This window comes from Mastomys coucha, unplaced genomic scaffold, assembly GCF_008632895.1.
Source record: "Mastomys coucha isolate ucsf_1 unplaced genomic scaffold, UCSF_Mcou_1 pScaffold22, whole genome shotgun sequence".
Classification (NCBI taxonomy): domain Eukaryota; kingdom Metazoa; phylum Chordata; class Mammalia; order Rodentia; family Muridae; genus Mastomys; species Mastomys coucha.
The window spans coordinates 221,687,079-221,702,115 of NW_022196905.1; the positions used below are offsets into that span (position 1 = coordinate 221,687,079).

The following is a 15,037-nucleotide window of genomic DNA, read 5'->3' on the forward strand; positions in this document are numbered from 1 at the left end:
GGAGGGAAGGAGGGCAGGTCAATCTGTATGGAAACAAAGATTTTTGACCCTTTCTGCAAGGTCATCGTTGGTACTTGCTTTTTTAGCAAGTTTGAGAAATCCCAAAAGGATTTGTAAACTTAGCCACAGTTACCACACCATTTGGAGCCTGACTATCATGGCCTCCCCTCAACCCATCCTCCCTGCAGACTCAGAAGCAGCGAGAGGAGAGGGACAGCCTAGGAGAGCCAGTACTCATGAAGGTCAGACACTCCCAGTGGCAAGAGTCCTGACCAAAGCAAAGGAAATGGACAACAGCCAGATCTCTACCTAGACACCCAGGAGAAAGCAGGGGCCGAGTAGAGGGGCCAATGCCCCCCAAATCCTCCATAATTGAGCTCCCCCAGACTTTGGCTCTTCAGTGGCCCACTACTGAAGCCTTCTCTGGCCACTGGTCATTCTTCTCTATCTTGGTTTCTTCTACCTCTTAGCACTTATTTTCTGTCCACAGTTCTAGTGAAATAAGTTGGTCCACACCGCCCTTAGATTTCCTATAGCAAAAACAATAGCTTCCATTTGCTGGGAGGCTGCTGTATGTCAAGAGCTTCACATATGGCATATTCTTCTGACCGTCCTACACAACAGGTGTTTATTGTTACCACTAATAAAAGAGTGTAAAAGAACTTGCCCAATTCTACTAGGCAAGCGAATAGTGTTGAGAGATCAGCAGGGAGTGGGGTGGAAGAGAAAGAGAGAGAGGCACAGAGAGAGAGACAGTGACAGAGACAGCGACCGACACAAAGACAGAGAGACAGAGTGAGAGGTTTGAAGGGATGGCATCCATTGTGGTGTATAAGCATGATAGATGTGAAGTGCCCTCTCACACTGCATCAGCAGTCAGAAAGCAGAGAGAGACGAATGCTGAATCTCAGCTTGCTTTCTCTTTCTGTCTCTGACCTTTCAGGGAAAGTGTGCATTGGTTGTAGGACCCTCCACTGCAGACTCCTGGCGCAGCTTAAGACCTATCAGGGAGGCATGCTCACAGGAGACTAGCTGCTGGCAAGTCCCTGTGCCTCCATACTCAGTCACATATGTGGAGTCCTAGACTCTGTATCACTAACTGAGCACACAAGCTCCTGCAGAGTTTGTTCATAGAGGCAGGGTTCTGGTTCATCCCAGACTGCCAAATAGGGCTGGAAATAGGCCGACAAACACAGATGCCCCGAAGAACGTTCCTAGTGTCACCTTAATTCCTCTTTGCTCCTTCCCCCACTGCCTGTCATGTTCACACTCAGAGTGCAACCCCTCACCTTTTACCAAGTCCTTTCCACCAGGCAGGACACACCATTCTGCAGCTTCCAGTTGTCTGGGAACGACAGAGGAGGGGCGACAGAAGGAGAGAGCCCTGGAACAGATCTGTGACCTCTAACCTGCCAAGTATGGCCTCATCTGAACAGGAACCACTGAGCACAAGGAGGCTGAAGGCTGACTCTTAGCTGGAGTGTCCCCAGCTCACCTCCAAGTTGCTCCTGGTTGCTCTCAATAACGCTCCCTGGGAGCTGGGTTGGATTCTCCTACCTAAGACCTAAATCCAAAGGTGGGCAGAACCACGACTGGAGGATTCTAGAGTGAAAGGGATGTTAAGTATGTCAGTTGAAACTTCAGGTTCAATGTTGACAAGCTCTACAGCCTACTAAGTGGTCATAAAATTTATTAGTTAAAAATGTAATTGCAGTTGTGTAGTGGTGGTGCACACCTTTAATCCCAGCTCTCAAGAGGCAGAGGCAGGGAGTTCTCTTGAGTTTGAGGCCAGCCTGGTCTACACAACGAGCTCCAGGACAGCCAGAGCTACAGAGAAACAAAACAAAATAACCATTTGTTCATCCCTTTCCAGGTACATCTAGTCTTCACTGTGCTAAAAATCATTCCTAGTGTTCTTTATCTGAATCCTCCTAATGTGGCTGCAGCTATGATTACTGTCCCACGTCACTGACAAGAGCAGAGAAGCTTTAAAAGATTGAAGAGATTGCCCAAGTTCTCACAGACAGACAGTTCTGACAATCAACCATGCTCTGAATTCATGTTGCAGCAGGTTGTCCGAACTGTGATACCTACAGCAATAGAAGAAGTATGGCCCCAAGCAGCTCTGTTCCTTCTCAGGACACTGCCCGACACACCACAGCCATGCTTAATGGTGATCAACCCACCTGTAGTGACATTCCTCCGCCCTGATCCTTTCCCTGAATCCTATGTGAACAAATCTACCCTCATCCACTCGATCTGGGGACAGAAATGTCTTCTTCTAGATGTTGTTTGTTTGTTTGATTGATTGATTGATGATTGATTGATTGATTAGTTGATTGACTGATTGATTTTTTTCCCCCTGACTGTGAGTCTCATTTTCCTAAATTGTGTTTATGTCACCTTCTCTGTCTTTTTTATCAAATGCTACTGAAGAAGTTTTTAATCATATATTAGTACGTACATCTCTGTATGTATATACCACATGTGTGAGGGTACTCCTGGAGGCTAGAAGAAGGCGCTGGATCCCCTGGGGCTGGTATTGTAGATGGTTTTGAGCTAATCAACATGGGAACTGGGAACCCAACCCAGAGCCTCTCAAAGAGCAGCAAGTGCTCCTAACCACTGCAGCATCTCTCCAGTCCCACTTACTAATGACTTCTTAAAAGTGCTTTTTGTGTCTTTTGTGGCCTTTGTAAATCTCTTAGAAGTATAAAGAAATCAAACAAAAATATACACTGGATATGAATTAGGGTTTTTTTTTAAGATTTATTTATTGTTATATGTAAGTACACTATATCTGTCTTCAGACACACCAGAAGAGGATGTCAGATCTCTTTACGAATGGTTGTGAGCCACCATGTGGTTGCTGGGATTTGAACTCAGGACCTTTGGGAAAGTAGTCAGTACTTTTAACAGCTGAGCCATTTCACCAGCCCCTGGATATAACTTAGTGAAAGATTTATTAGGAGTCCTAATAAGTATTATACATCTTCAAATCATGGGAAAGTATGATATCACAAACATATCCCTCAAACAGTTGGCATACTTTAGTGTTGAGTATGGTGCTCAGAGAGGCTCTAAATGCTCTGTATACTGGTTATGGGACCCAAGAGAAGGCACTTGGTTGCCTCTGAGCCCCCGAGTTTCTCACTCTGTTCAGTGGGGATAACAACAGTATGTAAATCAGAGGTATACAATGGAAACTGTGTTAGAGTTTGTAAGGCTCTTCAAATGGTATTTGACACTGGTGCAATGTTATATAAGAGTTGGTCAAATGCATTAAAAGAAGACATGCTTCATGAGTTTGAGCACTATATATATTTTTGTACATCAGGTACTTAGCATCAAATGGCTTGTTCATAAAAACAGTCTCACTGGTGCAGGAATATGCATTGCAAAAGCAAATAACTTTTTAAAACTTCATGCACATCTGTCCTTGTGTATGTTAAGTGCATGTAGGTGCCCTCAGAGTCCAGATGTGGCCATCAGATCCTCTAGAGCTGAAGCAACAGGCACTTGTGAGCTGCCCATCGGGGGTGCTGGAAACAGAACTCTGATCCTCTGGAAGAGCAAGAAGTGCTCTTAACTGCTGTGCCATCTCTCTACCCCCCAAAGTAAAGGATTTTAGCTTCAACAAAGTCAAGAAATTTAGAGCTGCTTGTCAGTAGCTCAAGCACTTGATCACAGGCATCTTGTTCTGCTGAGCACAGTGTTGTAGATCACCTTAATCAGAATAGAAGTGGGATTTTTTCCCCCTCACCCTGGGCTTGATGCTCTCTTTTTTAGGATGGACCAAACCAAGAAACCCAACCCAGGCCTCCCCCTGCACTCTCCCTTCCTTAGGAGGGTCTTCTTTTCAGCTTCAGCATCCATTTCTATTGGTATCACACCTCTTACCAGAAAACATGCAATGCCTCAACCAATCCTAAAGATGTATGAATGGATCCCAAAATGAAGTGAGCACTTACATTGACCTAGTCTTTTAAACATTAAGCTCTGGTGATTCTCTCATGTCTGGGATAATTAGTTTAGGGTACAAATCCAAAAGTATTTATACCCAGGACTGCATCTCAAGACATAAACATCTTCATCGTTCCATGCACACTGCCAAATCATCTCAAAAGAATCATGCCAATTTACAGTGCCATCACTGACAGAGCACTGATACTTCAACAAGCTAAGTTTAAAATGTGGGTTACATTACTTGTAAGATGGGTAGAGAAAGGTGTTATTAGATGGAAGTTGCACGTTTCTGTACTCGTGTGGTTAAATGTATCTTCTCCTGGGATTAGTATCTTCATTTTTTCTTTAAAATATTGTCATTTGGATATCTATCTGTATAACTATCCCCTGATATTTCTTACAGGGGACAGATAAAAGGTTATGACGGGAGGGTACAGATCCTTGTTCGAGGCAAAACACTGTGTTGCTTTTGTGTTTTGAATGCACGCATTTGTTCAGTGATTCTGTGAGCTCCAAGCGAGCAAATGGTGAACAAGTGCCCTATAAATGGTGTTCTACTTCGTAAGAGAAGAACACGGACACTCGTCACAGAGGCTCAGTCACCCTTGACCACACTGAACCAGTCTTCACCTTTCCACTCTTCCTGCCAGAAGAACAGAAACCGGACTCTCTGGGGATATCGGCCTCACCCCTACCGCTCTCTCCATTAGGAGGCAAACTTTCTTTCACTTCCCAGAGGCTCTGGGGGCAGCAAGGTCAACCCTTTCTTCGGAATCTGGAACCACTCCCTGTCTTGAGCTGACATCACAGGGCCTCCTTGAGTGAGGACTTCATTTTTTCCATATGCCACATTTTGGGGTCAGGAGTTCAGGAAAAGCCTTTGCTAGGTGATAACTCTTTCTATTCACATTGTAGAGATGGCGTGGGGTATCCAGCTGAGTATCTGAAGGGTTCAGGGTGGTCGGGACCTTGGTGAGGAACAACAGAAGCACCTACTTGGAGCCTCTCAAGCATGACATCCTCAAGGACATTTGATGTTTATATGCAGTGACCCAGGGCTCCATGTGCCATTCCTCTTAGACCATAACTGTGTCTCCTTATGGTTTGTTCCCTGTCTCCTTCTCAATCCCGCTGTGCCCACTCCCACAGAAAAGTTCCCACTTCCTTCACCCCCACGCTGCCCACTTCCGATACCTCTCAGCTTTGATTCTCTCCAAGTAGTGTGACGTGACGTTCCTATGGGAACTTTTAATGAAAACATCGATGTCATTTTCTCCTAATAATCCTAAGATGGAAAGTTGTCATCTTGTGAAGAGTATAAAAGTCACCTGCCAACTGCTTTGTGACAATCGAGTGGCAACGTCGTCAAGACTGCTGCCATCGTCTCACAGCCATCTTCTCAAATGCAGAGTCATCTTCTAATAATGTCTGACTCCATAGTAACCCTTTCTTACTGTATTATCTGGTTAGATATGCCATTCATGTGAGGACATTTTATGAATACAAGCCAAGCCCTGTACAACACATAAGCCCACATGCAGAAAGAATGCTCACAGCCTGCTGTTTATCATACTGTTGTTGCCGCTGCTGTTTGGGGATTTATTAAAGACAGGGTTCTCTGTGTTAGCCCAGGCTGTCCTAGAACTCACTCCGTAGACCAGGCTGGCCTCAAACTCACAGAGACACCCCCTGCCTCTGCCTCCCCAGTGCTGGGGTTAAAGGTGTGTGTCACCGCCAGCCACCGGGCTGCTTATTACCCTTTTCCTGTCCCTCTCTTCTCCCCATCATTCAGTTTCCAGCCCCCAGGCCAACCAAAGGCATTCTGCTCCCCTCTGTATCACTGTCTTCACACATGCCACTGACTGTCTGTTGCTCTGCACTGCTGTTCTGGGTCAAGCTCCAGATGTGGATGTTATTGTGGACGCTCCTCAGGACTAGGTTCTTACTTAGTGTGCACTTTCCCCTTTAAATGTGGTGTACGGAGGTGTTGTCTCTTACATGCCCCACTCCAGGAGATGAGTCCCTTCCCTTTACTGGGGACCTTGGCCACCGAGGGAGGATGCAGATAACATGCATTGGCCCCCTGGAGTCTCTGGGTGATCCTGGACCCAGCCTGCTCTCCTTCTCACCCTTTCTTATGTAGAATGTTTAAAAGCTTTTCAAATGCAAATCTTTGCTCAAAGACAGAAGTAAGAAAAACTCCCACCACCACCACCACCAACACACCCACCTTACAATGTCTGAACTGGCACTAGGAGTAATAGGATTTCAAATCTGGGAACTATATTTGACACAATCACAAACCAAAGCTGGAGGACTTTCTCAGGGTCACGAAGCTGGTCAGATGGCTTAGTTGCATCTGCAGCCAAGCCTCTGTCCTTCCAAGGCTCCTGCTAAGAACTATTCAAAGGAGCAAGGGCTGGCATCCCTGCAGAGATCCACAAGGCTTGCTAGCATGGCTGAGCTTAGTTGATATCTCCCTAGTAAAAGTGACCACACAATGCACTCACTTCTCGAGAAAGTTTAGAGCGTTCTTGGTTTTTGCGTGGACTCCCTCCCCCTCCCACACCTCCATCCTCACCCCTTCCCACGCACCCAAATCTGAAGGTGTCATTTGAAAAGGAATGTAAAGAAAGGGGCATTCGGAATTGAAAGGAGAAGAAACGGTAGCCAAGTAGATGCATGGGAAAGGGACTGGGACGTTCATCCTACAGGATAGCCGTGGGACTTTTCAACAAGATCTTGGCGATCAGTTCGCCTTATTGAAGGGAGCCAGCCCCTGCTCTGCGCCCTCCGACGCTGAGAGTTAACAAAAGGCACCACCCTGCGGTGACGCCGGATGAAACCCCTCGGTGTGTCCTCTGGGCATCATCAGGAACTGGTGCCAAATCAGAGGAGCTGGCCAGGGTTTTGGGAGTGACGCGCAGCTGGGAGGCTTGAGCACCCAAGGCACGCCCCTGCCGCGTCCCACTAGCAGATCTTGGGAGACCTGGACCGGTTCAGCCACTTGCCCCCGCCCCTCCTCCAGCAATGGGGCTATATAGATCTCCCAGGTCAGGGCGCAGAAGTGCCGGGCAATCTGGGCTTAACGGGTCCTCCCTGCCCGAGCGAGAGGAAGGGACCTTTGAGCCGCTCCACAGCGCCGCCTCTGTACTGGCACTACCCAACCCGGGTAGCTGTCCCAGAACTCCTAGGTCGCGGGTTCGGTACCCGCATCAGGCAACAGTGCCGCTGTTGTCTTCAGGGCTGAGTCCTTTTGGTCTTGCACTCGCGCCTCTCTGCCCTCCGAGCCAGGATGGTGAACCCGACAACTTCCGAAGTGCAACCCACCATGGGGGTCAAGATCTTCTCAGCCGGCGTTTCAGCCTGCCTGGCAGATATCATCACCTTCCCGCTGGACACCGCCAAAGTCCGCCTTCAGGTAGAGTTCAGTGAAGTGGGCGAGGCTTCTCCAAGCAGAGGGACTGCTATGGGCATCCCTGTGATGTGTGTTAACCGCTTTCTCAGGGTGGCTCTGTCTTGGGAATGAATGGGTGCTATTAGGAAGGAAATGGGACCCTTTTCTCGGGTTGGCTGAAAAGCTGCGGGTGATGGGTTAACACTGACCTCTGTCAAACCCTTCATAAGACAATGGTGTCCTGCGATGGAGTCCCAATAATTAAGACAAACCTCTCAGAATTTACAAGCTTGGTGCTTTTACCTTTCTTTGATTCTTTGGGTGTACTGTCCGTCCTGTTTTTAGAGCCCCTGGAGAGTTCCTGGGCACCTTGTTTAGGTGTTCAGAGCCTGCATTGTAGCAAGCTCCACCTCCGAGATGGATAGATAGATAGATAGATAGATAGATAGATAGATAGATAGATAGATAGATAGATAGAGTAGACAGACAGACAAATAGAGAATAGAGATAGAGGGAGAGAGATGCAAATATGGAGTGGTATGCAGGAGAGGTTGTTGAGAAAGGAAAGTTATAAAAGGAGCCTTACCTATGGCATGAACCAGCCTTGTTTAGTCCCCCCACCCAGGTAGGACCCCCTTTCCTTAATGGACAGCCGCTTCCCTCTGATGTGCATCTTTCTGATTTCCAGATCCAAGGTGAAGGCCAGACTTCCAGTACCATTAGGTATAAAGGTGTCCTAGGGACCATCACCACCCTGGCAAAAACAGAAGGCGTGCCGAAACTGTACAGCGGCCTGCCTGCAGGCATTCAGAGACAAATCAGCTTTGCCTCACTCAGGATTGGCCTCTACGATACGGTCCAAGAGTACTTCTCTTCGGGGAGAGAAAGTAAGGAGTATCATCGAGGGGGGTAGCAGTTGTGCCCCAGACCAAAAGCTCAAAAATTAGTAATAGTATGTTTGCCCAGCATGCGGTAGGCCCTGGGTCCCATCCCAGCAGCCTCAACTCACCCAAAGTAACACAAAGTGTAGTGGCCTTCATAACAAATTGTCAAAAAAAAAAAAATAGACAATATTTGCACTGTCCCTTTTCTTCTAGAAAGAAAGGAGATATGCACATCAGTTCTTCACATGTTTATATCTGTAAAAATCAACTGCCCAGTGAGGAAAGCTTGTGTGTCTTCATGGGAAATGTGGGTGGGGTCTAGAGCGATGCTCAGCACACACTCTGCCAAGCAGCAGAGTCCTAGAGAAGCCTAGAGAGCTTGTGCAAAGTCCAAAAGAGGCCACCACACTTCTGGAGTCTGCACGAGTGTCTGTCTAAAACAACCACACAGAACACAGGTGAAGCCACCACACTTCCGGAGTCTGCACGAATGTCTCAGACAAGCTCAACCACACAGAACACAGGTCTGGATGTTAAAGGTTAGCTTGGAGAGAGACACCTAGAGTGGCTCATCGGGGTGATTTTCTGCAAATTCTTTAATCAATCACTGGTTATATGAGGCCCCAAAGTAATCAGCTCTACTCTGGGAGTGTTCCTTGTTCTGCATTCTGCTTCTTCAGCTGATCTAGTAAGCTTTGTTGAACTGTCCTGGGCGGGAAACTGTGCTCAGTTGGCCAATGAGAGTGGCTGCTCCAGACAGGAGCCTCCAGTTCAGCTGACTACACAACCATGGCATATGCTATGTTGCAAGCCACCACAGAATGGGCACAGTGAAGAGGCATGATCGTGCAAGACTCTTGAAGAGTTGGTACCTGCATTGACTCTTAGAGCACATAGGAGAGGCTTTGAGGGCTAGTAGCCAAGTGGTGAGGAAAGTCCTTTCCAGCCAAGTGAAGACTGTGTTCAAAATCTGAGTGAGGGGCTGACATGTGGGGCAGACAGAGAGTGGGCACATTGGTGAGAAGGGACGGGTGAGTCCAGAAAAAGCAGGAACTGGTCACAAAGGGCCTTACAGTTCATGCTAAGGAGTTTGCATTCTGCCCATACAGTGATGGGAAGTCACTGCAAATATGCTAAGCAGGCCACCAGGAGTGGTCGTTCTGGAATCTCAGAACTAGGGAGATAGAAACATGAAGATCAAGAGTTCAAGGCCAGCCTGAGCCACCTAGAAAGATTCTGTCTCAAGTAAGTAGATAAATAGCTAGGCATTGAACTCAGTGATAGAACATTTGGCCTTGGGTTCAATCTTCAGTTACATTAAAACAAGTTAAGTAAGTGTGATACACAATTATACTTCAAAGGATTGTGTTGGCAGCAGTAAACAATAAGAAATCGTAAGTCAGAAATGATTGTGGTGTGCACTATTGCAGACAGGGAAGAAGAATCAGGGTGCCCATCAGAATGTGGGAAGGAAATCTGATACCAGTTTGGTGTGTTCTCTGTGTGCTGAGAGCTTTATCAGTCTGAACTCGCACCCAGTGAGCATGGTGTCGGTGTGAACCCTGCTTTATAGAGTGGAAGCAGAAGTGGCAAGGCGAAGGAAAGCCTTAGCGAGGGGGCATTCTTCAACCTTAACTGTATCCACTATAGAATGAATATTAGGTTTCAGGATTCACTGACGTTTTATTAAACGACGTCTATCGGCAGATTTTTGTTTTTCCAAATTTTTAAGACAACGGCTTCTCTGTCCTTTTTTTTGGGGGGGGGGTCCCCTTTGAACATTGTTTGATGTCTTGCATAAGGCAGTTGCCCACTGGATTTTCCCTAGGACCACTAAGTTCAATAATCAGCATTGTCATCGATAGGGGGAAACCTAGTATCACTGGTGACGAGGTGTCTCCGCCCAGTTGGGAAATACTAAAATGACAGCTAAACCCAGGAAAGGATAAAGCTAAATTTCAGAGAGGGTCAAGCCACTGTTTAGACACTTCCTTCCTTTTTCCTTGGAAGTCTTCATCTTAGAGGAGAAAAATAAAAAGCTAGGCTACTTGAAGTGTTCTGGTACTACTGTCTGTTGTGAGTTGTACAGCTTCCAAAACCCAGCAGCATCTGATGGAGCATCGGGGAAGAAGAAAGGACACAGTGTAAACATTCTAGAGATAGAGAGACTGCTTAGTCAGTAAAACCCCTAGCTCATAAGCACAGGGTCCCGAGTCTTAGAACTCTCACCACCGCCCCAAATCCAGGTGTGATATCACCGGGCAGGGTGCCTGCTAGGCCAGGCTGCAAGGCAAGCTGCCCATCAGCAAGAGTTCCTATCTCAAAAAAGCAAGATAATTTTCCTGAAGTAGCATGGGCAGAGTTTGTCGTCTGGTACACGCCCCCCCAACACACACACACACCACATAATTAGCTACAAAAATTTTAAATATATGTGGATACCTTGGTGGTGGGAAGGGCACTTGATTTTTCTTTTCTTAACCATCTTTTTTTCTTCCTGGATAGCACCTGCCTCTTTAGGGAACAAGATCTCAGCTGGCTTAATGACTGGAGGTGTGGCCGTGTTCATTGGGCAGCCCACAGAGGTCGTGAAGGTCAGGATGCAAGCACAGAGCCATCTGCATGGGATCAAACCCCGCTACACTGGGACCTACAATGCTTACAGAGTTATAGCCACCACAGAAAGCTTGTCAACACTTTGGAAAGGTAGCTAACTGCCAACTGGACTTCCACAGTACTTAAGGCACAAAACCCAGTCAGCACCTCACTTTTAAATGCTGTCTTGTTTTTCTACAGGGACGACCCCTAATCTAATGAGAAATGTCATCATCAATTGTACAGAGCTGGTTACATATGACCTTATGAAGGGGGCCCTTGTAAACAACAAAATACTGGCAGGTACTTCCCATTTTATACCACAAGCAAGTCCATCCCTTTCTAATCTTGGTTTAGAGTTTCTAAAACTACAGTGTATTGAATTGCTTAATTCAAGTAGACTTCTCTTTTGAGAAGGGTGTCTGTGTGTCTGTGTGTCTGTGTATCTGTGTGTGTGTGTGTGTGTGTGTGTGAGAGAGAGAGAGAGAGAAAGAGAGAAAGAGAGAGAGAAAGGGAGAGAGAGACAGAGAGACAGAGACAGACAGAGACAGACAGAGGGAAAGAGAGAGACAGAGACAAAGAGAGAGACAGAGAGAGAGACAGAGAGAGAGGTGTCACAATATAGTCCTGTGGTCTAGAACTTGGTATATAGACCAGGCCGATCACCATGTGCTGGGTTAAAAGCATGTCCCACCACAACTAACAAATGTAATCTTTTAGGAAGCAAAAAAAGACCTACAATTTAAAAGTCCTGTTGGAACAAAGTTTTTGTTTCAGCTTTGCTGGATATACAAAAGAATATGGCAGCAATATTCTGCATTAATATCAAGAAGTGAACGTCTTAGTGCGCGACTTTCCCCTTTGGACTGCAGAATCAGGAGGCAGTCAAGCTGCTTACATGTAGAGCTAATCATTAATTTCATCTAAATCACATCCAAACTGTTTTCACAGACACAGACATTCTCCTTTGATGACTTGAATTCAATCTAAGGTGTAGGGGCATGTGTATCGGGCATCATACCAGGTCCAAGGCACAAAGAAAACAGTGTCTGCCTAAAATAATATATCTGTAAAAGGATCTGCATTACCATGTATTAGCATGTACCATTGGCTGTGTTTCTCTACACATGCACTTGCTTGCTTCTTATATGTTAATATATTTATTAACTTATTAATATATCATATTAATAAGTTACTAGTAGGTTTACAAGCATCTGACAGGTAAGCACAACCACATGCAGTACAAGTCTGGTGTTGGTCACTTTCAGATGATGTCCCCTGCCATTTACTGTCAGCTCTCGTCGCCGGGTTTTGTACCACACTCCTGGCCTCTCCGGTGGATGTGGTAAAAACAAGATTCATCAACTCTCTGCCAGGACAGTATCCAAGTGTGCCCAGCTGTGCAATGACCATGTACACCAAGGAAGGACCGACGGCCTTTTTCAAAGGGTAGGATATGACCTTCTGTATCTATAAGGTTGTGTTTAAGGTGCTTGTGTGTGCTGCACCTTGTCTCAGCAAGACAACGGGCATTTAGCCTATCAGGCATGGTTCCTGCAATGGCCTCCAACTATATCTTTGCCTCTTCATAAATGTCTTCAATTTTATCATGCCACAAAGTGTAAAAGCTAATTAATTATCTTTGGTAGCACTTGAGGGGAATCAAACCCAAGACCTTGCACATGCAGGCAACAAGTCTTATGCCTTCAACCTAATTTAAAATTTTTCTATTAAGGCAAAACCACAGAAAATATAACCCAGAAAATGCTTTTGAGTAATGATTACATTTGCTTTGAAAATACTATTGAGAAATAGGTTACATTTGCCCACAAAGTGCTGGTGTATTATATTGGAAACCACTTTCCTAATAAAATACAATATGACCTAGTTTTAAAAAATATATTCAACAAGTATTACAAAAATATGAAATAGTAATACTTTGTAACCTTTTGAATTGCAGTGCCATACTCCACAATTTATAAACTAAAATACGAATGTATCATGCATATTATATAAAATTATAAATATCTGCTCTTACGACACATTAATACAACTAATATACATTGTAAGAAATTAATTTAAAATGGACATACCACTTAGAAATTATTAATCACTTAATAATTTGATATTTTGCAAATTTAATTTTTAAATGTTGTTTTTCAAATTGTGAAATATTTTCTAATATGGATTAACCTTGACAAATGGTACTAAATTAAACAGGCTGAGTTTGTTGTGGTGGCACATACTTGCAGTCCCAGAACAAGGGAAGCTAGGGCACAAGGACTGCCATGAGTTCAGGACCAGCCAGAGCCACATACCAAGACCCTATCTCAAAAAAAAATAAATAAATAAACCAGGAGAGGGGTCAGCCTGTAAAGTACTTGCTGCATGCACATGGGACCTGGAGTTCAGTTCTGGAGCCCATGTGAAGGCTGGGCATGATTGCAAATGCTTGCAAGCCCAGCGCTAGGGAGGTGGGAAAATGGGGCTCCCTAGTACTCACTGGCAAGCCAGCTGGTCTAATATTTGAGCTCCATATCTCAGGAGAGACCCTGTCTCAAAAAGAAGGCCATGCAGAGGAACAGCCAAGGCTAACCTCTGACAGGGGCAGTGGGGAACCAGTGTTTAATGAATGAAGAGTCCGAGGAAACAAAGTGCCGTGCTGTCTGGTGCTTACTACACCTTGTCCATGCACCTAGCGTTATGAAGTTATACACTGAAAAAAGGTTGAAGTGTCAATTTTTATGTTATCTCTATCTTTACACACACACACACACACACACATACACACACACACGGGTCAAGAGAAACTGTGTTGGCACATGTGTAGTCCTAGCACTGGGGAGGCAGGGCTACCCTGAGCTATATAGCAAGACCCACTCTTAAAAGTAAAGCAAAACAAACAAGAAGACCAAAGCAAACTGGAAGGTACTTTTTGCAGGGGAGGCTTCTTTTAAAGAAAAATCTATTCAGGGCTATGGAGAAGGCTCCATGACTAAAGGCACTGGCTGTTCTTCCAGATAACCTGGGTCTGATTCCCAGCACTCACAGGGTGACTTTCCCTCATCCAACCAACTCCAGTTCCAGAGGATCGGATCTCCCCGGCCTTCCTGTCCCCAGCGTGAACGTGGTGCACAGGCGTACATGCAGGAAAAACCCAGACACACAAATTTGGTTTTTAAAAAATCTATCTAAAGCAGCTTTAACTGTCAACACGTTTGTCTTCTGGAGCAATCGTTGGTATAAAAGCCATTCTGTAGAGTTTAGTGGAATCCCCTAAACCCAGAACTGACTGAGTCATAGTCAGACACTGAGAATCTCTTAAGAGCTGTCCAAGGGGAAGTCAACACTGGCTTCCCTACCTGGACATGGTCCGTGCTGCTCAGCACTTTTCTTCTTGCCTCTACTTCCTCTCTCAAAAGCTTTCTACTTCCTATTTAGGAAGTAAAGTAAAACAAGTTTCCTCTCCCCTCCAAAGGAGGGAAGTGTTGTTTGGCAACGCCATCACTTCAGCTCTGCGGGTCCGGAGACAGGTAGGGCTGGTCTGAGTAGGCTCTTGCTCTGAAGCAGTTGAGATACAAAGAGGAAACCTGATTGTCGGCAGAGGAAAGATGAGTGTCGGCGGGTACTTTTAAAACCTTCCTTGTATTTTATGACTTACGTAGCTGTCCATCGCCACGGCTTTATGACTTTCAAACAGCTAACGGGGTGGTGCTGTGTACTTCCCTAGGTTTGTGCCTTCTTTTCTGCGACTCGGGTCCTGGAACGTCATCATGTTTGTATGCTTTGAACAGCTGAAAAAAGAGCTGATGAAGTCCAGGCAGACCGTGGACTGCACCACATAAGCCACTTGGAGAAAGTGATGCTGATCATCATTGGGCTCCTAGGCTGGGAGACCACGAATAAAACCAAAGAAATCAAATGAATACCTCTGTTCACTTTATTTGCATTACAAGATAATTTCCAGTAGAGAGTTTTGAAACATCTTTTAATTTTCTTTAAAGGGAAAACTAATACATACACATAATTTTTATTCTTACTGTCTTAAAGACCGAAGAGCATAGCATCCAGTAGTATCCTGACAAAATAATGCCTATATAAGGTACTGTATTTAACTGGTCTTTGGGGTAGGGTGGGAATATATGACTTGGTATAAATAATTTTAATTACAGCTCAAACTATTAGAAAGGAAAAA

General features: G+C 45.4%; 2 protein-coding genes across 2 annotated transcripts in view; both read left to right on the forward strand.

Annotated features, from left to right (window-relative positions):
• The window catches only part of Tbc1d9 (TBC1 domain family member 9), a 121,829-nt gene extending 119,839 nt beyond the window's left edge, over nucleotides 1–1,990 (forward strand). Inside the window, exon 22 of the transcript XR_004110089.1 lies at nucleotides 1,874–1,990. The gene's annotated coding sequence lies outside the window, so the exon portion shown is untranslated. The remainder of the gene's footprint in view (nucleotides 1–1,873) is intronic.
• An 890-nt stretch (nucleotides 1,991–2,880) lies between these two features.
• Ucp1 (uncoupling protein 1) lies at nucleotides 2,881–14,768 on the forward strand. The gene is made up of 6 exons (XM_031340508.1): nucleotides 2,881–7,387; nucleotides 8,052–8,250; nucleotides 10,753–10,953; nucleotides 11,044–11,145; nucleotides 12,111–12,291; nucleotides 14,573–14,768. The coding sequence occupies exons 1-6, from the start codon at nucleotides 7,262–7,264 to the stop codon at nucleotides 14,685–14,687; spliced, it is 924 nt and encodes a 307-aa protein (XP_031196368.1). The 5' UTR covers nucleotides 2,881–7,261; the 3' UTR covers nucleotides 14,688–14,768.
• Nucleotides 14,769–15,037: the final 269 nt, after the last annotated feature.